This window comes from Mustelus asterias, chromosome 10, assembly GCF_964213995.1.
Source record: "Mustelus asterias chromosome 10, sMusAst1.hap1.1, whole genome shotgun sequence".
NCBI lineage: Eukaryota > Metazoa > Chordata > Chondrichthyes > Carcharhiniformes > Triakidae > Mustelus > Mustelus asterias.
Genome location: NC_135810.1, coordinates 114874273 through 114901451, shown reverse-complemented (window position 1 = coordinate 114901451; position 27179 = coordinate 114874273). Strand labels below are relative to the sequence as shown.

Genomic DNA, 27179 nt, shown 5'->3' with positions numbered 1-27179 from the left:
CTCACCACCACCTTCTCAAGGGCAACTAGGGATGGGCAATAAATGCTGGCCAGCCAGAGACGCTCATGTCCCAGGAACAACTAAACAAATAGGCATATCGGAGTTCCTCTCCATTATTATCTCATAATGAAAAGTTTGGAAAGAGAAAGCTCAAGCTTTAATGAGAGATTCTGAAGGATATAAGACAAGATAAGCATCAATACGTTTATTGCAGACTATAACTAAAATTAAAACCAATATAGGGACCACTTGCTTGTCTCACGGAACTGCCTCTACCTCTTACACAAGTGGTCGATATATTTCTTCACTCGAGTGTCCTGTGCCTTCACCACATGCGAGACCAGTCTGGTCTTCTCTACAATCGTCCCCTGGCACCCAGGCAGGTCCACCACCAAACCTCCTTGCCAAATGAGGTTGTCAACATTAAGTGACCTACTACCTTTCTGAGAGTCACGGTTCTCTTCCTGAGAGGCTTGCCTAGCCTCTAACCTCCCCAACAAATTTAGGAACATTAAGTCTAAACGGGTACGCAATTCTGCAGGTGTGAGCCTCGTGATGCAGTGTTGAAGGACAGCACAAAACCTGCCTATTGCAATGGCAATGGCCCATGAGCCCACTTTTTTGCCTGCACGGCTCGCTCTGCCAGCTCATTTGAGGCAGGATGGTAGGGGCCATCCTGGCATGACGAATGTCATTAGACTTGACGAGTATCTGAAATTCATCAGCCGTGAATACCATTCCATTGTATGACACCAACAATTCGGAAAGACTGTGGATCATGAAGATCTGCCTCCGTTTATCAATAGATGTGGCTGTGGTAGATTGCATGCGCTAAAAACATCCAGCCACTTGAAATGGGCGTCTACAAGATTAGGAACATGTAGCCCAAAGAAGGCCCAGCAAAAGCTACGTGAAGCCGAGACCACAGATGCCCGGCTGCTTCCAGGGCTGCAGGTTCACTGTTGGCAGTGACGTTTGCTGTTGGCAGTGATGTTTGCTGGTTCGGGTAACTTTCACACTGCCCAACCATTTGCCCAATTTCTCGGTCAATGTCAGGGCACCGGATGTAACCTCTGGTCAGTATTACGCTGGAAAGGTCCATCTCCGCACCCTGCTGAGGTAATGGGCGACTCTGGCATATCCTCACGAAAAAGCCCCAACAATGGCTTATGGTCTGACACGACGGTGAAGTGGTGCCCAAGGATGCACTGGTGACATTACTTCACAGCGTAGATGACTGCTAGGCTTTGTCAATTTGTGAGAATCTTTTCTCAGCATCTGACAAAGCTCTCAAAGCAAACGCCTCATCTGCCATTCTATGGGATAGCACTGCTCCAGTGGTGAGGGGTCACAAGTGACTACTAACAACTTGTTCAGGTCAAAGTGAATGAGCAATACTGATGACTGTAAAACCTGTTTTACTTGGGCAAAAGCTTCTTTCTGCACGTCTCCCCACTTCCAATGCTGGTGCAGGGGGGCCAGAATTGTTGATACATTAGGCAGGAACCTTCCATCACAATTGACCATTCCTAGCAAGAAATTCAGTTCGGTCACATTCCTACACACAGGCACTCCTTTACCAGCTTTCACCTCATCTTCAAGGGAATGCAACCCCTTTGTATTCACTTTGAAATTGAGCTATGTAACCTCATCAGCTTGAAAGATACATTTCACACACTAAGCACGTCAGCTGCTTTTAACCTCAAGGACCTCCTCCAGGTTGGCACCATGTTCTTTGGGAGATGCGAAGAGGTCACAAAGAGGTTGTGCAAGTGTACCACTACTTTGGGGATTCCATGGTGCAGGCTCCCCATGGTGTACTGAGATATGGTGCAGGCTAAAGAAACTCCAAACGACAATGGGGGTCTATTGATACAACACCTTGTGGTATTTATAACTAACTTCCTTGCCCCTTCTAGCTATTGGTAAGCATAACTTGGGTCTAGCTTGTTGTATCTGAGGCCCCCTGCTAACTTAGCATCAAGTCCTCTATCATAGAATCATCGAAACCCTACAGTGCAGGAGGCGGCCATTCGGCCCATCGAGTCTGCACCGACCACAATCCCACCCAGGACCTATCCCAGTATCCCTACATATTTACCTGCTAATCCCTCTAACCTACACATCCCAGGACACTAAGGGGCAATTTAGCATGGCCAATCAACCTAACCCTCACATCTTTGGACTGTGGGGAAGGAAACCGGAGCAGACACGGGGAGAATGTGCGAACTCCACACAGACAGTGATCCAAGCTGGGAATCGAACCCAGGTCCCTGGAGCTGTGAAGCAGCAGTGCTAACCACTGTGTATCGTGCCGCCCATATTCTTGGAATGGATATTTCCTTTGTTTATTGGTAGTTTCTAGTCCCCTTAGATCCTCACAACGCGGTCTGGTTTCAGGACAGGGACAATGGGTGTTGCCCATTCGGAAAACTGCACAGGCTTGACGATCCCAGGTCTTCCAACCTCTACTTTCTGGTGTAATGCATTGGACCAGCTCAGAAACACCGACGGGATTAGAGGGATATAAGCGGTTGGTCTGGATAGGACAACGTGATCGGCACAGGCTTGGAGGGCCGAAGAGCCTGTTCCTGTGCTGTACCCTTCTTTGTTCTTTGTCTTTGTGCAACCTTAGGGGGTTCGGTAAATTTTAGTTTTAACCCCTTTTTATCTGATCCAGTTCTCTCTGGAATACCTCCTGATATTTGCACATGAGTTTTTGAAATCCCCCATCCTGGACATGAAATATTTCCAGACAGATTGGTTTTATTTGTTTTAACCAGTCCTATCCCATGAGACTGGCTCCTGTCCTTCAATCACCATGATGGCGAGCTGAGATGACTGGTTCCCATAGGATACAGGCACGGACATTGTCCCCATTATTTTTCAGTGTCTCTCCAGTGTCAGAGCAGCCACAGATTAGCTAAGACTTGAGGGTTGCAGTCCCTTCTGGAGATGTCTGTGCATGTTTTCTCTTTTGACTGTGGGTGCAGTGCCAGCCTCCATTTTCAGGGGGCGGCCATTGAAACAATCTCAATGGGAGGTGATTTGCTATGCTGGACATTACTGAGTGTGTGAGTGCCTCGGATCTCTCCTTTGGTCCCACCACCAGCTTTTTCACAGGGGTTGTTTTCATCATTGTTTTTTCTGGAACGTTCTGTGCAGCCTGCTTCACTCTAGATCTAGCTTGCAGGTGACCTTTCTTTCTTCATCGGAAACAGGCAAAATTCTTGCACTGGCATGTCTCTTGGGAATGGTCTCCTCCACACCGAAAATATGCCTCAGACCCTGGTGCTGAATGACTCCTCTCAGGCCCCGCTGCACCCTCACTCAGGCTGTTCTCAGCAGGAGCTGTTTCCCATCACAACTGGTTCACCTCACTCTGCATACTTTGCAAACACCTTGCTCAGCACGCATGTCGCATAGAGTCATAGAGGTTTACAGCATGGAAACAGGCCCTTCGGCCCAACTTGTCCATGCCACCCCTTTTTTAACCACTAAGCTAGTCCCAATTGCCCGCATTTGGCCCATATCCCTCGATACCAATCTTACCCATGTAACTGTCTAAATGCTTTTTAAAAGACAAAATCTACTACTACCTCTGACAGCTTGTTCCAGATACTCACCACTCTGTGAAAAATTGCCTCTCTGGACCCTTTTTGTATCTCTCCCCTCTCACCTTAAACCTATGCCCTCTAGTTTTAGACTCCCCTACCTTTGGGAAAAGATGTTGACTATCTAGCTGATCTATGCCCCTCATTATTTTATAGACCTCCATAAGATCACCCCCAAGTCTCCCATGCTCCAGGGGAAAAAAGTCCTAGTCTATCCAGCCTCTCCTTATAACTCAAGCTTGGACCATCTCTACTGCTTTTCGAGTGAAATCTTGGTTTCAGCAAGCAGTTTGTTTTGGACTTTGAGGCTGTTGACCCCACAAACCAAACGATCCCCCAACGCGTCTCCTAACGAAGGCCCACAGTCACAGTGCCCTGCCAGATGTTGACATCTGGCCATGAAGCTGGAGACCATCTCTCCTGGATCCCGAAAAGCAGAGTGGAATTTGTACCACTGCATGATAACAAAAGATCGGGGGTTAGAGTGATCCTGAACTAAGTTGACTAACTGGTCGAAGGTTTGTGTGTCTGGAGCTTTGGGTGACATCTAGCTCCTCACTAGATTGTAAGTCTATGGGTCACAAACTTATGGCACGGTGGCACAGTGGTTAGCACTGCTGCTTCACAGTGCCAGGGACCCGGGTTCAATTCCGGCCTCAGGTGACTGTGTGTGTGGAGTTTGCACATTCTCCCCGTGCCTGCGTGGGCTTCCTCCGGGTGCTCGGGTTTCCTCCCACAGTCCAAAGATGTGCGGGTTAGGTTGATTGGCCATCCTAAATTGACCATTAGTGTCAGGGGGACTAGCGGGGTAAATATGTGGGGTTATGGGGATAGGGCCTGGGTGGGATTGTGGTCGGTGCAGACTTGATGGGCCAAACGGCCTCCTTCTGCACTGTAGTGATTCTATGATTCTATCTCACCATCTGTTTCCCCTTGGCTGTTATTCTGTTTTTGTGCAAAAACAAAGAAAAAAAATGCAGTTTCTCAACGTGCTTCCCACAAATCTCAACTTCAGGATTGAATTTCTCAAACAGCAACATCGTTAACAGAGTCTGTGTCTTTTCTCCTTTGGACTCTCTCTCTTCTCCCCTCTAACTCTGCACTGCGGGCTTTCAACAGCTGATCCCATGAAGGATCGTCCTTAAAGGGGCCATAGTACCACATCCAAGCTGGCAAGATATATAGAGCTTCATCCCACTTTACAGCTCCATAGTCCTGTCTGTTAGGACAGTTCAAGTGTCAATCCAAGTGTGTTTTTTTAATAAGTGTGATGAGGGTTTCTGCCTCTACCATTCTTTCAGGTAGAGGGTTCTGGGGGAAGGGGGAAAATCTCAACTCCCCTCTAATCTTTCTGCCAATTATGCCTCCTTGGTTATTGACATCACTGCTAAAGGAAACAGAGTGAATGGGAAGGGCCTCCCTCCTCTACACACCTTGATATTCTACAATTATTATGTACTCCCTTACTTTATTTGCTGTCGCCAAATTGTATTGCTTCATCAACTGTGCTCAGTTCTGGTCGCCTCATTACAGAAAGGATGTGGAAAAGATTGAAAGGGTGCAGAGGAGATTTACAAGGATGTTGCCTGGATTGAGTGGCATGCCTTATGAGGATAGGCTGAGGGAGCTTGGTCTTTTCTCCTTGGAGAGAAGTAAGATGAGAGGAGACCTAATAGAGGTATACAAGATGTTGAGAGGCATAGATCGGGTGGACTCTCAGAGGCTTTTTCCCAGGGTGGAAATGGCTGCTACGAGAGGACACAGGTTTAAGGTGCTGTGGAGGGTAGGTACAGGGGAAATGTTAGGGGGAAGTTTTTCACACAGAGGGTGGTGGACGAGTGGAATCGGCTGCCGTCAGTGGTGGTGGAGGCAAACTCAATAGGGTCTTTTAAGAGACTCCTGGATGAGTACATGGGACTTAATAGGATGGAGGGTTATAGGTAGGCTTAAAAGGTAGGGATATGTTCGGCACAACTTGTGGGGCCGAAGGGCCTGTTTTGTGCTGTAGTTTTTCTATGTTTCTTCTATGTTTCTATCAGTTTGAATTCCATTGAATTAGAGTCCATGACAATTGCGTGATTATTAAACAAGCTAAATTCCACAAATCAGCTGCAAGTACTACAAACCTTGCAAGGTAATGCAAGAATACATAACATCTCTATTCCTAAACTCAAATCCTCTCGCTATAAAGGCCAACATTTAATTTGCTTTCTTTACTCATACTTTCAGACACTGATGTATGAGGACATCAAGGTCTCACTTGAGTATCCACCTCTCTCCATTTACACCCATTCAAATAATGGAATCATTATTTTATCCTAGAAGAATTCTACCACATTATGGTCACTCATCCCCAAGGGTTCTCTCACAACTAGATTGCCAACTAATCCTCTCTCATTGCACAACACCCAGTCCAAGATGGCCTGTTCCATTTTGGAACATCAAGAAAGGGAAAATAACTTAAAATAAGTATCCCGGCATCTTTCAGATGCAGTGTTAAACAGAGGTCCATTCAGTCCCATTTTGGACAATGTTTATCTCTTAACCAATAGATCATCTGGTGATTACATCATCGCTGTTATTTGGTAAGGTTTCCCTCAGTGGGCACACACCAGAGAATTTTCACAGGATGTACAACCGTAAGTGTAGTCAATGGTCACATTAAGCAAAAATTGTGGGAGCTTGTTGTGCGCAAATTGGTTGCCTTGTTTCCTACATTACGGTGGCACAGTGGTTAGCATTGCTGCCTCACAGCGCCGGGGACCCGGGTTCAATTCCCGGCTTGGGTCACCGTCTGCAGAGTCTGCACGTTCTCTCTGTGTCTGCGTGGGTTTCCTCCGGGTGCTCCGGTTTCCTCCCGCAGTCTGAAAGACGTGCTGGTTAGGTGCATTGACCCGAACAGGTGCCAGAGTGTGGCGGCTGGGGAAATTTCACAGTAATTTCATTGCAGTGTTAATGTAAGCTTAACTTGCGACTAATAAATAAACAAAACAAACAAACAATGACTACATTTGAAAAATGAAAGGGTTAAATTAGGAGAAATTATACAAGCCAAGTTGTATTCCCTGAAATTTTGAAGTTTAGAGAAATGATTCAAAGATCTCAACAGGAGCAGAGAGGATAGAGAGGGGGAAACATGACGGGGAAGTCTAGAACCAGTAGGCCAGTGTCCACAAATTAGAGCCAGACATTTCAAGAGTGAAATTACCACCAGGCTCAACATGCAAAGAGTGGCAAAAATTTGCAACTCTCTTCCACAATGATGCAAATCAATTGTAACTTTTTCAATTTGAGATAGATTATGTGTACCAACAGTCAGAAGGTATCTGGGACAAAGGCTCCTGAGGCTCGCTCACAAATCAGCCACAATTTGAATCAAATTTGAATTCAAATGCTCTACTTTCTCAGAAGACTAAGGAAATTTGGCATGTCCGTTACGACTCTCACCAGCTTTTACAGATGCACCATAGAAAGCATTCTTTCTGGTTGTATCACAGCTTAGTATTGGTCCTGCTCTGCCCAAGACTGCAAAGAACTACAAAGGGTTGTGAATGAAGCCCAGTCCATCACGCAAACCAGCCTCCCATCCATCGACTCTGTCTACACTTCCTGCTGCCTCGGAAAAGCAGCCAGCACAATCACGGACCCCACACACCCCGGACATTCTCTCTTCCACCTTCTTCCATCAGGAAAAAGATGCAAAAGTCTGAGGTCACGTACCAACTGACTCAAGAACAGCTTCTTCCCTGCTGCCATCAGACTTTTGAATGGACCTACCTTGCATTAAGTTGACCTTTCTCTACATACTAGCTATGACGTAATACTACATTCTGCACTCTCTCCTTTCCTTCTCTATGAACGGTATACTTTGTCTATCGCGCAAGAAACAATACTTTTCACTGTATGTTAATACATGTGACAACAACAAATCAAATCAAATCAGCATTCTAAATGATGGAAGAGGCTAGAGGGGTTACATAGCACCTTTTATGATCTCAGGACATCGTAAAGTGCTTTTTAAAAATTCATTCATGGGGCACGGGCGTCGCTGGCTGGCCAGCATTTATTGCCCATCCCTAATTGCCTTTGCTCAGAGGGCAGGTGAGAGTCAACCACATCCATGACAGGATTCGAACCCAGGTCTCCAGAACATTAGCTGAGTCTCTGGATTAATCGTCTGGTGGCAATATCACTAGGCCATCGCCTCCCCTTTCCTATCAATGAAAGACTCAGGACGAATTTTTCCTTTTTTTATGTACTCAATTAAAAAAATGCCCGACGATAACAATCTAAAAGGTGGAAGTGTCGACATTTCTCATTACTCTGACAGAAGAAATTAATCTTGTTGCTCAGTCTGCTCTTACGCTGTCAAGCGTTGCCATGGTGCGGCAAGCAAAATTCACACAATTCATGCTGCTGGCCCAAAGAGAGACTGCAGTAACTAACTCTGATCTAACGTGCAGGTTGAGTCGATAATTAGGAAGGCAAATGCAATGTTCGCATTCATGTCGAGAGGGGTTTCCAAGAGCAGGGATGTACTTTTGAGGCTGTATAAGGCTCTGGTCAGACCCCACTTGGAGTATTGCGAACAGTTTTGGGGCCCCGTATCTACGGAAGAACGTGCTGGCCTTGGAAGGGGTCCAGAGGAGGTTCACAAGAATGATCCCTGGAATGAAGAGCTTATCGTATGAGGACTCTGGCTCTGCACTCATTGGAGTTTAGAAGGATGAGGGGGGAATCTTATTGAAACTTACAAGATAGTGTGAGGCCCGGATAGAGTGGATGTGCAGAGGATGTTTCCACTAGTAGGAAAAACTGGAACCAGAGAGCACAACCTCAGGCTAAAGGGACGATTCTTTAAAACAACGATGAGGAGGAATTTCTTCAGCCAGAGTGTGGTGAATCTGTGGAACCCTTTGCTGCAGAAGTCTGTGGAGGCCAGGTCATTGAGTGTCTTTAAGACAGAGATAGATAGGTTCTTGATTAATAAGGGGATCAGGGGTTATGGGTAAAAGGCAGGAGAATGGGGATGAGAAAAATATCCGTCATGATTGAATGGCGGAGCAGACTCAATGGGCTGAATGGCCTAATTCTGCTGCTATGTCTAATGGTCTTATGATCCGACTTCCACAATAGGCATGATCTGTGTTATAATAAACACAGCATTTTATTCTCACCCCAATCCAAGATTTCAGACATTCAAAAATAATAGAGACTTTGCTTTTCTGGATGATGTACAATAGCGCGGGAAATGAACACCCCGTCTTGAATCAATTCTGCTCACGACAAATGATTTATCAGAGTCTTGCTGGCTGGTCACGGTACACTAAAGGTTGAGGCCCCTTTGCAGGCTGCAGAGGACACACAGATAGCGGTGTCTAATCTGCTACACATACTGCAGCACAATTCGGAGGTGCAGTTTATTTCATGGGCACCTCGATGGCCAGGGATAGTTTGCTACCATTATCCTTGGGAGGTGGCCCAACTCTCACATCACTCCCAAGTTACGTGAAACTGTTTAACAGATCACATTTAATCACAGGAGTCCTTCAAGGTCATTTACACTACTCTCGAGATGCATGACCCTGCACAAAGAGCAAAACAGCACAGGATCAGGCCCTTCGGCCCTCCAAGCCTGCATCACAGCGTCAAGTGTCAACAGCTTACATATTCACTGAGTGAGGAGACTGCTCGGCCATCTTGCTGGCTCTTCGAAAGATCTATCCATATCAGTGCTACACACCAGCTCTTCCCTGGTAGCCCGGCAAATTTTTTCATGTACATATTCAATTGTGTTTCTGAAAGTTGCCATTGAAACTGCTTCAACCGCCCCTTTAGGCAATGAATTTCAGATGATAAGGCCCATCCAGAAACTTCAAGGTATATTATGCAGCTAGTTTAGACCTCAACCTCTACATTTGATTTTGGCATTGGTGAGCAAAAGGTGTTTCACTCCAGGTATGATTCCAATGACTCACTAGGAAGCTTTTATCGAAATAAACTTTATTTAAGAACACAGTTAGAATATGACAAAAAGAATTAGCATAACTTTTACCAATTAAAATTCTTGGACATGGCAAAATACAAACCTTAACAGCTAGCTATCTCTGTTGTCCCAATTTAAGCAATATCCCCATAGACATGAATTCCTTCTGTAGAACCAGTCAGCACAGCAACCAAAAGGTGCCCATATGATGCTAGACCCTCAGCTCCTCAACACTTTTGGGCAGAGATCCCAACAGCAATCTTCAGAGAAGGATATACCCTCAAAGCAGCAAAACCTCAGAAGCAAACCCAGCCTCCGGCAGCTCCCAGTCTCCAGACACCCGAGACAGAAAATAATACCTCTCTCTCTCTGCAGCTTGCAAAGCAGCAAATCTCAGAGAAAGATCCACTCTCATACAGCAGAATCCCCAAGAAAGAAACTGGCAGATTCACGTCTCCAACTTCAGAGAGGGGGAAAAAAGAGACACTACTTTCTCTCAACTCCAAAAGCAGCATTTAAGCTTGAATATTCAGCATAAGCCTAGCTTTCCCCATCACATGGCCATACCTGCAAATCAACCCAATCAAGCCCCACTCTGCAAAATCCCAGGAGAAAACAGCAGAGCAGCATTAGTTCAGATTAAAACCAATTTTCTGGACATTAGAAGCAATTATGCTGCTGCAGTAACAGTACAGGATGCCAGTAGACAGAACGGCTCAGAGTGCATAGAACCACTACGACAGATCCTGCACAAGAACATGGCTCAAATACATTGGCACAGTACAGCCACACAGCTCACCGCAATGCACTGCATGAAGTAAAATTCTCCTCTGCCGCTGGTTCCTTAATAAATCACCTTAATCCTCTGCTTACTGACACTTCAGCCATTGGAAATAGTTTCTTGCCATTGACTATCAAAAATCCCCCATCATCTTGAGCACCTCTGTTACATCTACCTTTAACATCCCCAACTCCTCTCTCTATGTCTCTCATCCCTACAACCATTCTAGTAACCTTTCTCTGCACCACTCCCCAAAGTTGCTTAATTAGAAGCAAATTATTGCCACTTCTACAACAGATCCTGAACGAGAACAGGCCCGTTGACCTGGTGTGGGGTTTTATAGTTTCGGGACAAGCGTGGCTGTAAAATCCCAGTAAGAAGTTTAACAACACCAGGTTAAAGTCCAACAGGTTTATTTGGTAGCACTGGTAGCACTTGCTACCAAATAAACCTGTTGGACTTTAACCTGATGTTGTTAAACTTCTTACTGTGTTTACCCCAGTCCAACGCCGGCATCTCCACATCATGTAAAATCCCACCCATTTGTTTCATCTCTTTCCACTGGTGAAGTTCCGGAAGACTGGAGGGTGGCTAATGTTGTTCCGTTGTTGAAGAAGGGTAGCAAAGACAAGCCAGGGAATTACAGGCCAGTGAGCCTGACATCAATGATGGGTAAGTTACTAGAGGGGATTCTGAGGGGCAGGATCTATCAACATTCGGATAGTCAAGGTTTGATTAGGGATAGTCAGCACGACTTTGTGCATGGAAAGTTATGTCTGATTAATTTCTTTTTAGAGATTTTCGAAGAGGTAACCAAGAGGATGGATGCGAGTTGGGGCAGATGTTGTTGTTATATGGACTTCAGCAATGTCTTTAACATGGCAGGCTATCTGGAAGATTAGGTTGCATGGGATCCAGGGAGAGCTAACAAATTGGATTCAAAATTGGCTCGATGGCAGGAAGCAGAGGGTGATGGTCGAAGGTTATTTCTTGGACTGAAGACCTGTGACTAGTGGTGTGCCTCAGGGGTCGGTGCTGGGATCCTTGTTATTCATTATTTATATAAATGATCTGGATGTGAATGTACAAGGTATGGTTAGTAAGTTTGCGGATGATACTAAATTAGGAGATATCGCTGATAGTGAAGAAGGCGATCAAAAATTACAGGGGGGATCTTGATCAGTTAGAGAGGTGGGCCAAGGATTGGCAAATGGATTTCAGTACAAGTAAGTGTGAGATGTTGCATTTTGGAAAGTCAAACCAGGGTAGGACTTATACAGTGAATGGTAGGGCCCTGGGGAGTGTTGAGGAACAGAGGGAGCTAGGAGTACAAGTACATGGTTCCTTTAAAGCAGCATCAGAGGTAGACAGAGTGGTGAAGAAGGTGTTTAGCACACTGGCCTTCATCAGTCAGGACATTGGACATTGAGTATAGGAGTTGAGACATTATGTTACAGTTGTATAAGTCGTTGGTGAGGCTGCACTTGGAGTATTCTGTACAATTTTGGTCACCCTGTTATTAGAAGGACATGAACTGGAAAGAGGGCAAAGATGATTTACAAGGATGTTGCCAGGATTAGTGGGCCTGAGTTATAGGGAGAGGTTGGCCAGGCTAGGACTTTATTCCTTGGAACGTAGAAGAATGAGGGGTGACCTTATTGGGGTGTATAAAATCATAAGGGGCATTGATAGGATGAACGCACATAATCTTTTTCCCAGGGTAAGGGAATTGAACACTAGAGGGCATAGGTTTAAGGTGAGAGGGGTAAGATTTAAAAGGGACCTGAGGGACAACTTCTTCACGCAGAGGATGGTGTTTATATGGAATGAGCTGCCAGCGAACGAGGTTGAGGAAGGTTCAACAGCAACATTTAAAAAGCATTGGAATAAGTACATGGATGGGAAAGGATAAGTGGGATATGGGCCAAATGTGGGCAATTGGGACTAGCTGGGAGGGCACCATGGTCAGCATGGACCAGTTGGGCCAAAGGGTCTGTTTCCGTGCTGTACGGCTCTATGATCCGAAGCCACTCACCATCCCAATTTCCTTCACTATCACTAGGTCAAGATCCTGGAACTTCCTCCCTAACAGCATTGAGTGTACCTATGCCCACTGCAGCGGTTGAAGGTGGCAGCCCACCACCATCTTCTCAAGGGCAGTTAGGTAATCAGTAATAAATGCTAGCCTAGGCAACGATGCCCACATTTTCTTTATTCATTCGTGGAACATGGGCATCGCTGGCTGGTCAGCATTTATTGCCCATCCCTAGTTGCCCTTGAACTGGGTGGCTTGCTGGACCATTTCAGGGGGCAGTTGAGAGTCAACCACATTGCTGTGGCTCTGGAGTCACATGTCGGCCAGACCAGATAAGAATGGCAGATTTCCTTCCCTAAAGGACATGAGTGAACCAGATGGGTTTTTCCGACAATTGACAATGGTTTCATGGTCATCAGTAGATTCTTAATTCCAGATATTTTTATTGAATTCAAATTCCACCATCTGCCATGGCGGGATTTGAACCGCGGTCCCCAGAACATTAGACTATTAATCCAGAAACTCAGCTAATGATAATATCAGTAGGCGATTGCCTCCCACATCCCATTAAACGAATTAGAATAAATATTCAATAGGACAAGCGGTTCTTGAGGCTCACTAATCTGGTGACATTTTTGGCTGAGTGAAGCAATAGTCCCTTTAAGAATCATACACCTTCAATACCATTGCACTGGAACTTAGATTTAGCATTACCCCTATTGGAAATTCAGCATAAACCCATTTACCAAGTATTGAGGGGGTAGTGGAGTCAAATAGCATCGATTTAAATGGAACTGGATGAACACATGAACGAGATACAAGGATGGCACAGTGGTTAGCACTGCTGCCTCACAGCACCAGGGACTTGGGTTCGATTCCCAGCATGTGCCACTGTCTGTGTGGAATTTGCATGTTCTCTCCATGTCTGTGTAGGTTTCCGCCGAGTGCTCTGGATTCCTCCCACAGTCCAAAGGTGTGCGGGTTAGGTGCATTGGCCATGCTAAATTGCCACTTAGTATCTCGGGACATGTTAGAGGGATTAGCGAGGTAAATTTGTGGGGTTACGGGGATAGGGCCGAGGTGGGATGGTTGTCGGTGCAGACTCGATGGGCTGAATGGTCTCCTTCTGCACTGGAAGGTTTCTATGGTTTTTAAACAGCTAATGCTGATGGGGTTAAATGAAAAGTGGGGGAGGAGGCAGACGTAGAGCATAACCATCAACACAAACCTGTTTCTGTGCTGTACATTCCATATAAAGTCATACAATGGAATTCAGACTCACACTGATCTCCCCTGGGTATTGTGTCAGACGCACGGTCAGAATGACAGTCATAATAAAATCAATTTAAGATTATCAGGCCCAAAGTGTGGCACACTTGCATGTGCTAGAAGCCACATATATTCACAATACTTGTCCTTTGCAGGCAGAAGGAACACATCCACACGTTGCACCTTTTCCTACTAAATAAACACTTGGGGGACAGCTATTCGCTGATTCATTCCCCGTGGAACATAGGAATTAAGAGCGGGAGTCGGCAATTCTGCCCTTCGAACCCGCTCCACCATTTAACATGGTCATGGCTGATTTTATCCTGGTCTGAACTCCACTTTCCTGCCTGCTCCCCATAGCCCTTTATCCTGCTTTCCATTGGAAACATATCTATCTCTTTCTTGAATCTGTTGATTGATTCTGCCTCCACTGCACTCTGGGGCAGAGAGTTCCACAGATTCAAAACCCTCGGGGAAGTAATTTTGCCTCATCTTATTTTTGAACCTACCTTCTCTCAGTCTATGGCCGGAATCTTACCACCCTGTCCGCCACAGGAATCCGAACGGGCGAGAGGTGGAACATGGGAAGGTCCGTTGTCCTCGGGCGGGACTTTACAGTTTCAGGACAAGCGGGGTCGTAAATCCCACCCCTATATCTCTCACCTCTTGCTCTAGACTGTCCCACAAGGGGGAACATCTGTTCAACATCCACTTCATCAATCCCCTTTAGTATTTTATATACCTCGATCAGATCCTCCCTCATTCTTCTGAACTTCAGAAAGTCCAAGACCAAGCTATTTGACTGCTCCTTGTACGTCAACCCTTTCATCCCTCCATCAATCTGGTGAACCTCCTTTGAATTACCTTCAGTGCCATCACATCCTTCCTCAAGCAAAGAGAACAAAACTGAACACAATACTCCAGGTGTAGTTTCACCAACGCTTTATACAATTGTAACAACACTGCTTTACATTTAGAACAGTAAGAAGTTTAACAACACCAGGTTAAAGTCCAACAGGTTTATTTGGTAGCAAAATAAACCTACCAAATAAACCTGTTGGACTTTAACCTGGTGTTGTTAAACTTCTTACTGTGTTTACCCCAGTCCAACGCCGGCATCTCCACATCATTACATTTAGAATCCAGTCCTTTTGCAACAATTGCAAATTTATTGCAAAATGCTTTGGTCAACATCGACTTGCCTGGTTTGAATTTAAACAAAAGCTTGGCAGTTAGGTTTATTTATTAGTGTCACAAGTAGGCTTACATTAACACTGCAATGAAGTTACTGTGAAAATCCCCTCGTCGCCACCACTCCAGCACCTGTTCGGGTACACTGAGGGAGAATTTAGCAAGGCCAATGCACCTAACCAACACGTCTTTCGGACTATGGGAGGAAACCCAGCGGGAGAACTCCGCACAGACAGTGACCCAAGATGGGAATTGAACCCGGGTCCCTGCTGTTGTGAGGCAGCAGGGCTAACCACTGTGACACCCACACATACATTAGATAGATATGGAGATGGACATGCATTACATGTATAACATTCACACATTTTATATACAAATATACACGTGTGAAATGGAATACATACATACACACATACATTAGATAGATATACTATATTCTCTCCACGGTAACCAAACCAGCATCTAAAGGTCTATTCATTAGCCTATTCATTATTCATTGCTATTCATTAGTTGCGACCTTGAGATAATTCATTGAGGATGTAGCCATTCATAGAACAGTACAGCACAGTACAGGCCCTTCGGCACAACATCGTGGGCCGAAGGGCCTGTACTGTGCTGTATCTTCTATGTTCGATGAATGGCTGCATCCTCAATGAATTATCTCAAGGTCGGAAAAGAATAAGGGGCTCTCCCCTTTGTGTACACATTTCTAAACGGTGTTCTGAAGTGATTTGTTGGTGTTATATACAAAGTGTGACAGATGTGCTATACTCGAAAACGCACATTATTAAAAGTCTCACACAATGCACGCACTTGCTCCTCTCAAGCTTTGGTTGTAGTTTTGTGTCAACATTTGCTACTTAACTATGCCGTGCTAAAACGGTCACGGTATCATTTCAGATACTGGTCAGGCCTCGACTGAATTTCATTCACAATCCAACACAATCCAGGATAAAGCAGTGAGTACTCCACCAAACCTAAACACTCCACCCCCTCAACCTTTGGCGCATTGTGGCTGCAATGTTTATGCAATTGTGGATGCACTGCAGCAACTCACTAAGGCTTTGTTAGCAGCATCTCCCAATCACCCAACTTTCTCTGTCTAAAAGTACAAAAGTAACAGGGTGTATAAGATAAAAGCAAGATACTGTGGATGCTGGAATCTCATCGAATCCCGACAGTGCAGAAGGAGGCCATTCGGCCCTTCGAGTCTGCACTGACCATAATCCCACCCAGGCCCCATTTCCATAACCCCACATATTTACCCTGCTAATCTCCCTGACATTAGAATCAATTTAACATGGGCAATTAACCTAACCCACATATTTTTGGACTGTGGGAGGAAACCGGAGCACCCGGAGGAAACCCACGCAGACAACAGGGAGAACGTGCAAACTCCACACAGACAGTCACCCGAGGCCGGAATTGAACCCGGGTCCCTGGCGCTGTGAGACAGCAGTGCTAACCACTGTGCCATGCTGTAACAAAAAAAGAGAAATGCTGGAAATTCTTAGCAGGTCTGACAGCATCTGTGGAGAGAGAATGGAGCCAATGTTGATGACCCTTTGTTGGATGTATGGGAACACTGCTATTAAGTATTGTACGCTTTGCATTCATAAAATCCCTACAGTGCAGGAGGCGGCTATCAAGTCTGCACGGACTCTCTGATAGTGCAGCCCACCCAACCCACCCCCGCAACCCCAAATATTTACCCTGCTAATCCCCCTAACCTTCACATCCTGGGACACTAAAGGGCAATTTAACATGGCCAATCAACCTAACGCTTTTGGAGTGTGGGATGAAACCGGAGCACTCAGTGGAAACCCACGCAGACACGGGGAGAACATGCAAACTCCACACAGTCACCCAAGGCCAGAATTGATCCCAGGTCCCTGATTCTGTGAGGCAGCAATGCTAACCACTATGCCAGCGTACTGCCCATTGCGTGCGTGATCGCAGGATCCATGTTTTCCTATCAGTTCGACTGCTGCGGCACGGTGGCACAGTGGTTAGCACTGCTGCTTCACAGCTCCAGGGTCCCGGGTTCTATTCCCGGCTCGGGTCACTGTCTGTGTGGAGTTTGCACATTCTCCTCGTGTCTGCGTGGGTTTCCTCCGGGTGCTCCGGTTTCCTCCCACATTCCAAAGATGTGCGGGTTAGGTTGATTGGCCAGGTTAAAAATTGCCCCTTAGAGTCCTGAGATGCGTAGGTTAGTGGGATTAGCGGGTAAATATGTGGGGGTAGGGCCTGGGTGGGATTGTGGTCGGTGCGGACTCGATGGGCCGAATGGCCTCCTTCTGCACTGTAGGGTTTCTATGATTTCTATGAATAATGGACATTTGCAATGTTAATCCTCTCCTGCATCTCCTCGTGTACTGACTGATCCTGAAAAGGCACCAGGAACAAAAATGTAATAAACTGGTGACGAGGCTGGATCTCATCACGTCAAACTAAGGTAAGGAAACTTTCAGTTTCGCCTGCGTTGCATGTTGGATTTGCACTGTGTGGCAGAAAAGGCTGATAATTGATACAGAGACCCATAGCATTTGGAAAACAGAAAAGTGCATTCGGCCTCTGATATTCGGGTAAGCGTTCTCCAAGGCGGCCTTCACAACACACGACAGCGCAGAATCGCTGAGCAGAGACTGATAGCCAGGTTCCGCACACATCAGGACGGCCTCAACCGGGATATTGGGTTCATGTCACACTATCTGTAACCCCCACAAGTTGCCTGGACTTGCAAAATCTCACTGGCTGTCCTGTCTGGAGACAATACACATCTCTTTAACCTGTGCTTAATGCTCTCTCCACTCACATTGTCTGTACCTTTAAGACTTGATTACCTGTAAAGACTCGCATTCCAATCATTATTCTGTAAATTGAGTTTGTGTCTTTATACGCCCCGTTTGCTGTTTGTGAGCAGATCTCCCACTCACCTGACGAAGGACCAACGCTCTGAAAGCTAGTGGCGTTTGCTACCAAATAAACCTGTTGGACTTTAACCTGGTGTTGTTAGACTCCTTTCTGGGAATACACATACAGGAGTTTTAAAAACTGGCTCTGTCAAGCAGAATCAAGAGGAGGAGGAGGAAGAAACACCACAGTCTTCTGCAAACACTGCTGGAACAGAGCAGTAAACATTTCTCTCTTTCTGAAGCTAGAAGAGTCTTTAACAAAGTATAGACCTGAAACAAGTTAACTCCGCAGAATTCCACAAGAAATAAAGTAACTTCAAACGGCCGTAATAGTCAATGATCCAAGCATCAAAGATGAGCAAAGGTTTAATTGTATCGAGTTACTTGTATCAGGGTGGCACATTGCTTAGCACTGCTGCCTCACAGGGCCAGGGACCAGAGTTCAATTCCGGCCTTGGGTCACTGTCTGTGTGGAGTTTGCACGTTCTCCCCCTTGTCTGCATGGGTTTCCTCCGGGTGCTCGGGTTTCCTCCCACGGTCTAAAGATGTGAGGGTTAGATTTATTGACCATGCTAAATTGACCCTCGTGTCAGGGGGATTAGTGGGGTGAATATGTAGGTGACGGGGATAGGGCCTGGATGGGATTGTGGTCGGCGCAGACTCAATGAGCCGAATAGTCTCCTTCTGCACTGTAGGGATTCTATGATCTTAATTTACTTTTTATTGGGCTCTAACTTTCTTACTTGATATGTGCGTGCGTGCAAGGTCACACCTTTTACAAAGAACAAAGAACAAAGAACAATACAGCACAGGAACAGGCCCTTCGGCCCTCCAAGCCCGCGCCGCTCCCCGGTCCAGGATTGAATCCTGAATCCAGGATCCCCGCCCAATTACTATTTTTTCTTGGGTTTATAACTAACAAACTTACCCTGTGTCTCAAGAAAACCTGGTTTGATTGGCCCTTTATTAAAAAGTAAATAAATTGGACTGGAAAAGGCATTGGTGGGTAAAATAAATTTTAACAACCTTTGTTTCGACCAGCCAAGGGGGTTGAGTAAGGAAGCCAGCTCACTCCTCATCACCCGGTTGTAATACTGTTTACAAATTATAGCAGAAATAAAAGTCAACTCTTTCTAATGTAGCTACGCTGTGGTATTTACAGACTAGGACTGGCCAAACTTTCTGAACTTTGGAGCTGCACACAATAATTAACAGACCGGCAAGACTTGCAAACACAGGCAACCGTTACACATACTTGGTTAGTTTAACATACACACACTTGTATATGCTCCCATCCCAGTCCCTCACTCATTCCCTCCCATCCCACTCACTGATTCATTCCTCCTCCTCCAACCACCCTGGATTTCCCCATTTTGCCTGGGTGTGGAGAGTGAAAGTGGACAGAAGCAACAGTCAGGCCCTGATTCTCAGTCTCTCTCTCTCTCTCTCTCTGTGCACCCCCCCCCCCCCCCCCCCCCCCCACCCACTTTGGGCATTGCTCTCAGCCTTCCCCCATTCTCCTCCAGTGCTAACCCAGTCATGCTCTCAACCCAGTCTGGCACTTTGATTTATACAGCCCAGGCAGAACCAGACAATCCAGTGTAGGCAGGCATTTTGCAGGCTATACGTGGGAGCAATAGCTACCAAGGTGGGGGGAGGGGGTGGTGAAGAGCCATCCCTTGTTACAGACAATTGCTTTGTACCAGTCTTTTACCAAGACTATTGCCATCATAGCAATATAGGAATTACTCAAATGAAAACACCAACGGTGTGCACATCACTAACAACCTGCCCTGGTCCCGCCATAGATGCTCCATAGAAAGCATCCGTTCCGGATGTATCACAGCTTGGTGTGGCTCCTGCTCTGACCAAGACTGCAAGAAACTACAAAGGGTTGTGAACGTAGCTCAGTCCATCACGCAAACCAGCCTCCCATCCATTGACTCCGTCTATACTTTCTGCTGCCTCGGAAAAGCAATCAATCTAATCAAGGATCCCACGCATCCCGGACACACCCTTTTCCATCAGGAAAAAGATACAAAAGTCTGGGATCACGTACCAACCGACTCAAGAACAGCCTCTTCCCTGCTGTCATCAGACTTTTGAATGAACCTACAGGTAGTATTGAGGAAGCAGGGGGGCTGCAGAAGGACTTGGGACAGGTTAGGAGAGTGGACAAAGAAGTGGCAGATGGAATACAATGTGGAAAAGTGTCAGGTTATGCACTTTGGAAAGAGGTATGGAGGCCTAGACTACTTTCTAAATGGGAAAATGCTTAAGAAATCAGAAACACAAAGGGACTTGGGAGTCCTTGTTCAAGGTTCTCTTAAGGTTAATATGCAGGTTCAGTCGGCAGTTAGGAAGGCAAATGCAATGTTAGCATTCATGTTGAGAGGGCTAGAATACAAGAGCAGGGATGTACTTCTGAGGCTGTATAAGGCTCTGGTCAGACCCCATTTGGAGTATTGTGAGCAGTTTTGGGCCCCATATCTAAGGAAGGATGTGCAGCCTTGGAAAGGGTCCAGAGGAGGTTCACAAGAATGATCCCTGGATGAAGAACTTGTCGTATGAAGAACAGTTGAGGACTCTGGGTCTGTACTCATTGGAGTTTAGAAGGATGAGGGGGGGATCTTATTGAAACTTACAGGATACTGTGAGGCCTGGATAGAGTGGACGTGGAGAGGATGTTTCCACTAGTAGGAAAAACTAGAACCAGAGGGCACAATGTCAGGCTAAAGGACGATCCTTTAAAACAGAGATGAGGAGGAATTTCTTCAGCCAGAGAGTGGTGAATCTGTGGAAATCATTGCCGCAGAAGGCTGTGGAAGCCAGGTCATTGAGTGTCTTTAAGACAGAGATAGATAGGTTCTTGATTAATAAGGGGATCAGGGGTAATGGGGAAAAGCCAGGAGAATGGGGATGAGAAAAATATCGGCCATGATTGAATGGCAGAACAGACGCAATAGGAGCAGAATTAGGCCACTCGGCTTATGTCTTATGGTCTTACTTGATATTAAGCTGATCTTTCTCTACACCCTAGCTGTGACTGTAACTATCGGGTCACCCTTCAGCCTTTGCCTTTCCAGTGAAACAATCCAAGTTTATCCAACCTCTCATATCTCAAACCCTCCAGAACAGGCAACATCCTGGTAAACCTTCTTTGCATTCTCTCCAAAGCTTCCATGTTGTTCTGGTAGTGTGGTGACCAGAGCTCCACGCAACACTCCAAATGCGGCCTAACTAAAGTTTTATACAGCTAAAGCAAAAAAACTCGGACCATCTCTCGTCCATGTTTTTCCCAGTGAGAATATTCTTGTTTACATCATTGTTCCGCATAAATGCAAACCCCTCCATCTAACTCAATCATATAGCTCTTCTATATCCTTTCAGCCAATGCAATATTCATTTTGTACAATGGGGTCTCGAACTGTACACAGTATTCTAAGTGCAATGGTGCTAATGATTTATAAAGTGGTGCTATAACCTCACTATTTCAGCTCAATATTGATCTTATAATACATCCTAACATTCAATTTACTTTACTCACTGCCAAAAGCACACACTGTCGAGACAGCTTCAATCTGTCAACTACATTCATTTTCCATGAATATTATTTACTTTCCACTTAAGGAACGTTACCTTGGTGATTCTAGCTCCAGGTGAAGATCCTTATGTTTGCCAAAGATGTCTTTCGCCTACCAACTGTCTGCCCAATCCCCAAGTATTTCCAAACCAACCTGTAGCTCATATTGTTCAATTTGGGGTCTAGCACCTTCAATAGCTTTGTATCATCTGTAAATTTAACTAATCAGGCTGCATGGTGGCAAAGTGGTTAGCACTGCTGCCTCACAGCACCAGGGATCCGGGTTCGATTCCAGGCTTGGGTGACTCTCTGTGCGGAATCTGCACGTTCTCCTCATGTCTGCGTGGGTTCCCCCTGGATGCTCCAGTTTCCTCCCACAGTCCGAAAGACGTGCTGGTTAGGTGCATTGGCCATGCTAAATTCTCCCTCAGTGTACTCGAACAGGCGGCGGAGTGTGGCGACTAGGGGAAATTCACATTAACTTCATTGCAGTGTTAATATAAGCCTACTTGTGACACTAATAAATAAACTTAATATGCGCATGGCTCCTAGATCCAGATCATTTAGTATCTCGATGGGCACTTGGCACATCATAACATTCAGGAGTATGGGCCAAGTGCTGGCAGGTGGGATTAGACGGGGGTTCAGTTGTTTCTAATGTGTTGGTATGGACCCAAATGGCCAGAAGGCCTCTTCCGTGCTGTATGATTTATAAAGATATTGCAGTAAATAGATCCAGATGGACTCTGCAAGTCCTAAACAAAGTGCGATTTATTGACATTCAAAGGGCATATGACACAGTAGATGCTGAGAGGATGTTTCCCCTTGTGGGAGAATCTAGACCCAAGGGGCAAAGTTTCAGATGAAGAGATCACTTAGTATCCATGGAATGTGAAGGAATTTCTTCTTCCAAAAAGGGTCACAAATCTCTAGAATTCTCTGTCCCAGAGAGGTGACAAAGCGGAGTCATTGAATACATTCCAGATAAAGACAAAAAGATTCTTCAGGTCAAGCAGACAAGTGGAATTGAGGCCAAGACTAAGTCAGCCATGATCTTATTGGATGGCAGAGCAGATGTGAAGGGCCAGAAATGACTTATTACTTTTCCTGTGCTCTGAAGACCTTTTCAAATAGAAGTTCATTGCAGGCGGTGGTGCAAAACGTGCAACATCAGAATGGCCCCCATTGTACACAGCACCGATATTTAAGTTCACTGACTACAATGGAGCTGAACACCAGGTGCTGCATATAACAGGCAGCCAATCCAAAAAATACCCATTCTGCACCCAAATCCAAAACAAATTTCTATCTCTTTAATTCCTTAGATACTTCATACAAATGCAGGTCATCGCCCAGTGTAATGACACAATTTAACAATTAGGTGAATTTGGTTCTGTTTTCCCCACACAATGGAAAATCATCTTGTCCTCCTTATCTTCCAAATTTCCAAAGTACTTTCCCACATCCTTTAAAAAGTATCTGGATGATGCAGATCATAACAAAGAACAAGAACAAAGCACAGCAACAGGCTCTTCGGCCCTTCAAGCCTGCACCGATCATGTCGTGTCTAGACCAACCACCTTTCGCCCTCTATTCCCCACCTGTTCATGTGTCTATCCAGGCAAGTCTTCAATGTCGTTAACGTATCTTCCTCAACCACCTCACTTGGCAGTGCATTCCAGGCCCCCACCACCCTCTGCGTAAAAAATTTCCCCCGCACATCTCCACTGAACCCTTCCCTTGAACCCCCTTGTAATTGTCATTTCCACCCTGGGAAAAAGCTTCCAACTGTTCACCCATTTATGCCCCTCATAATTTTATAAACTTCTATCAGGTCACCCCTCAGCCTCCATCTTTCCAGCGAGAACAATTCCAGTTTATTCAATCTCTCCTCATAGCTAAGACTAGGCAACATCCTGGTAAACCTTTTCTATACTCTCTCCAAAGCCTCCACATCCTTCTGGTAGTGACATTCAGGGCTATGGGCCAAGTGCTGGCAGATGGGATTAGTTGGGAGTTCAGGCATTTCTAATGTGTCGGTGTGGACTCGATGGACCAAAGGCCTCTTCTGCGCTGTATGGTTCTATGAATAGCCTTGACTGTTCTTATTACATTGAGATGGGTAATAGATGGAAGACGATTTTTTAATCCATAAAGAAACAATGTTGTTGTCCCTTCTGTAAGCTTAAGTATGAAACCACAAGGAATGGTAAAGGAAGAGGAGCAGAGATGAAAGTCAGGAGAGGGGAGGGTGAATGGACTTCCAAAAATGAGTGAAAGGTTCCCATGCCAGTTTTAAAATGTCTCTGTAATCTTTTGATTTGAATTATTGTCACATGTATTAGAATAGTGAAAAGTATTGTTTCTTGTGCACTATACAGACAAAGCATACCGTTCATAGAGAAGGAGAGGAGAGAGTGCAGAATGTCGTGTTACAGTCAGAGCTAGGGTTTCAAGAAAGATCAACTTAAGGCGAGGTAGGTCTATTCAAAAATCTGATAGCAGCAGGGAAGAAGCTGTTCTTGAGTCAGTTGGTACGTAATCTCAGACTTCTGTATCTTTTTCCCGACGGAAGAAAGCGGAAGAGAATATGTCCAGGGTGCGTGGGGTCCATAATTATGCTGGCTGCTTTTCCAAGGCAACAGGAAGTCATAGAGTCACAGAGGTTTACGGCATCGAAACAGGCCCCTCGACCCAACTTGTCCATGCTGCCCTTTTTTTTAAAAAAGTGTAGACAGAGTCAATGGATGGTAGGCAGGTTTGAGTGATGGACTCTTCTCCATCTCTGTTAACTGTGCTAATCCTACAGCCCTCATTCCATTTTCATCACTCCACTGTTAGCATTGCTGTCTTCAGCTGCTTAGGTCCTGAGCTCTTAAATTCCCTCGCCAGAGCTCTCTACCGTCAAAGACATTCCATCCATACAACCCCAGTCTTTGACTAAGCTTTTGTGTTGCCTGCCCTCATATGGTTATGGGACATGGTGTCACACTGCTCATAACCATCAAAAGCCTCAGGACATTTTCCTGTATTAAAAAGGGCACAGTAACTCAGTGGTTATGTTACAGAACCATCAATACAGAGAGACTAGTTCAAATTGCACAGTGACAGCTGGGAAATTTAAATTCAATCAATTTAAAACCAGGAATAAAAAAAGTGCCTTAATCACAGTGAAGCAGAAACTACTGACTAGTCATATAAAACATATTTGCTTCACTTTTGTCCTTTGAGGAAGGAAATATAAACTAGACAGGGTAAGGTCATGTACGAGATTCCAGATGGGGCAGCACGGTGGCACAATGGTTAGCACTGCTGCCTCACAGCACCAGGGACCAGGGTTCGATTCCGGCCTCGGGTCACTGCCTGTGCAGAGTCTGCACGCTCTCCCCATGTCTGTGTGGGGTGCCTCCCACAGTCCAAAGACATGTGGGTTAGGTTGATTGACCATGGTAAATTGACCCTCCCATCAGGGGGATTCGCAGGGTAAATATGAGGCGTTATGGGAATCGGGCATACATGGGATTGTGGTCGGTGCAGACTCGATGGGCCAAATGGCTTCCGACTGCACTGTAGGGATTCTTTGATTCTATCTGCTTAGCAGTGTAGTCGATTCTTAGCTATTCTCTGAAATGGCATACCAAGCCACATAGGCTCAGTTTAAGTTTATTTATTAGCGCCACAAGTAGGCTTACATTAACATTGCAATGAAGTTACTGTGAAATTCCCCTAGTCGCCACACTCCGGCCTCTATTGGGGTACACTGAGGGAGAATTGAGCATGGCCATTGCACCTAACCAGCACGTCTTTTGGACTGTGGAAGGAAACTGGAGCACCCTGAGGAAACCCACGCAGACACAGGGAGAACGTGCAGACGCCGCACAGACAGTGATCCAAGCCAGGAATTGAACCCAGGTCCCTGGTACTGTGAGACAGCAGTGCTAACCACTGTGCCACCATACTGCAGTTGCTTCAAATATTAACAAGAGTAAAACTAGATTGATCACCTGGCATCAACTTTTAGGCGCTAGACAAAGGGACATGCTGCCTCCTGGTTGAAAAATCAGCAAGGAAAGACCCAAGGAGTCCTCAACTGTGCCTCCAGTCCCCGTGAAGTCTATCATGACAAACTCCATTTGGAAAGCAAAAAGACTCCGTGCCCAATGGGATGATGCTGGACTATCAGCCAAATAGCTTCCCTTTTCCATTTTCAGTGTGTTCAAATAAAAAGGACAAAATATAACCCACAATCCTTTAGATAGAGGATTGTGTTTTTTTAATGTCCCAATAATTTTTCTCCAGAGTTTCACTCAGCAGTTCCTGGAGATTGATTTTTGATTCCTGGAGACTCCAGACCAATTTCAAAAAAACCGAGTCTCCAAAAGATAAGCAATGTTTTAAAGCCTTGCCTAGATTTATCAGCGAGTGACATTCAATCACTCACAACACTGTAACAAACACTTAGCCCAATAGAACATAAAGAGTTTAAAAACACACACAAGCACAAGTGAATATCCCTCAGATCAATTGCGGGGTTTGTTCAAAGGACTATCCAGGACGGGGGTTACTCTCCCTCATGGTACCCTCCACACCCTCTCCCTCTGTCCTCACCCCCTCCTGGTACCTGTATCCCCTCCACACCCCCTCCCTCTGCCCTCACTCCCTCCTGGTACCTGTATCCCCTCCACACCCTCTCCCTCTGTCCTCACCCCCTCCTGGTACCTGTATCCCCTCCACACCCCCTCCCTCTGCCCTCACTCCCTCCTGGTACCTGTATCCCCTCCACACCCCCTCCCTCTGCCCTCACTCCCTCCTGGTACCTGTATCCCCTCTACACCCTCTCCCTCTGTCCTCACCCCCTCCTGGTACCTGTATCCCCTCCACACCCCCTCCCTCTGCCCTCACTCCCTCCTGGTACCTGTATCCCCTCCACACCCTCTCCCTCTGTCCTCACCCCCTCCTGGTACCTGTATCCCTTCCACACCCCCTCCCTCTGCCATCACTCCCTCCTGCTATCCTCCCTGGGCTGACCTGTTGCATCTCTGGGGACAAGGGGACACACGGGGGGAAGCAGAGACTGTCTTGTGGAGACTGCCGGCTGTGACAGGGTGAGTGGACAGTGGGCAGGTCAGTACAACCCCTGGCCACTGCACCATAGATACTGGAACTATCTTTAATGCAATAGGTCAAAAAATAGATAAAAACTCACCCGACATCATCAATAAGTCGTGCTGGGAAGGTGAAACTTCTTTTAGAATGAGAAGAGGATATATTCACAATATAAATATCCTGGGCTTTGCTTGATCCGGAACAGAAGGGTTGGGGGCTGGAAACAGTGCTGATATTCTTCTGCTCTTTTACCCCCCTGTTGGGGTCTGACTGGGGCTGGAGGGGGGAGAAAGAGACAGCCAATTCCAGCTCAACATCCCCAGCCCTCTGCTCCCAGTCTCTGTCTCTGTGTGTGTGTGTGTGTCTCTCTCTCTCACACACACACACACCTCTTAACATCCAATCAGGCTCCCGGGGCAGTCTGAACTCCAGCGCAACTCAGTAATATATTTAAATATTTTAAAAGCACACACACTCCCAATCTCTCACCCCCCCAAACTGATTTAACTAAACCACTCTGTTTTGTGGGGCGGGGAGGAAGCTAAGTCCACACTGATACACTCTGCACTGCTGTCTTACCATTCCCCCCTCCGGCAATCTGACATTGGACGATGTCACCCGGAGTGCTGAAACTGACCAGCCCCACCTGCCGTCAGTTTCACCAATAGTGTCTTGTGACTGCTGCAACAGTTGTTTCGC

The 27179-nt window shown here is 46.0% G+C and overlaps 1 protein-coding gene across 9 annotated transcripts in view; it reads right to left on the bottom strand.

Annotated features, from left to right (window-relative positions):
- The window catches only part of gyg2 (glycogenin 2), a 121529-nt gene extending 94636 nt beyond the window's left edge, over positions 1-26893 (bottom strand). For 7 of the 9 annotated variants that reach the window (XM_078222496.1, XM_078222497.1, XM_078222494.1 and 4 more), the window contains exon 1: positions 26581-26836. In XM_078222496.1, the coding sequence (XP_078078622.1) occupies positions 26581-26590 (10 nt within the window). In that variant the 5' untranslated portion in view covers positions 26591-26836. Of the gene's footprint in view, positions 1-26580 lie in introns of all 9 variants that reach the window. The other 2 variants (XM_078222503.1, XM_078222502.1) reach the window with 2 other exon arrangements.
- Positions 26894-27179: the final 286 nt, after the last annotated feature.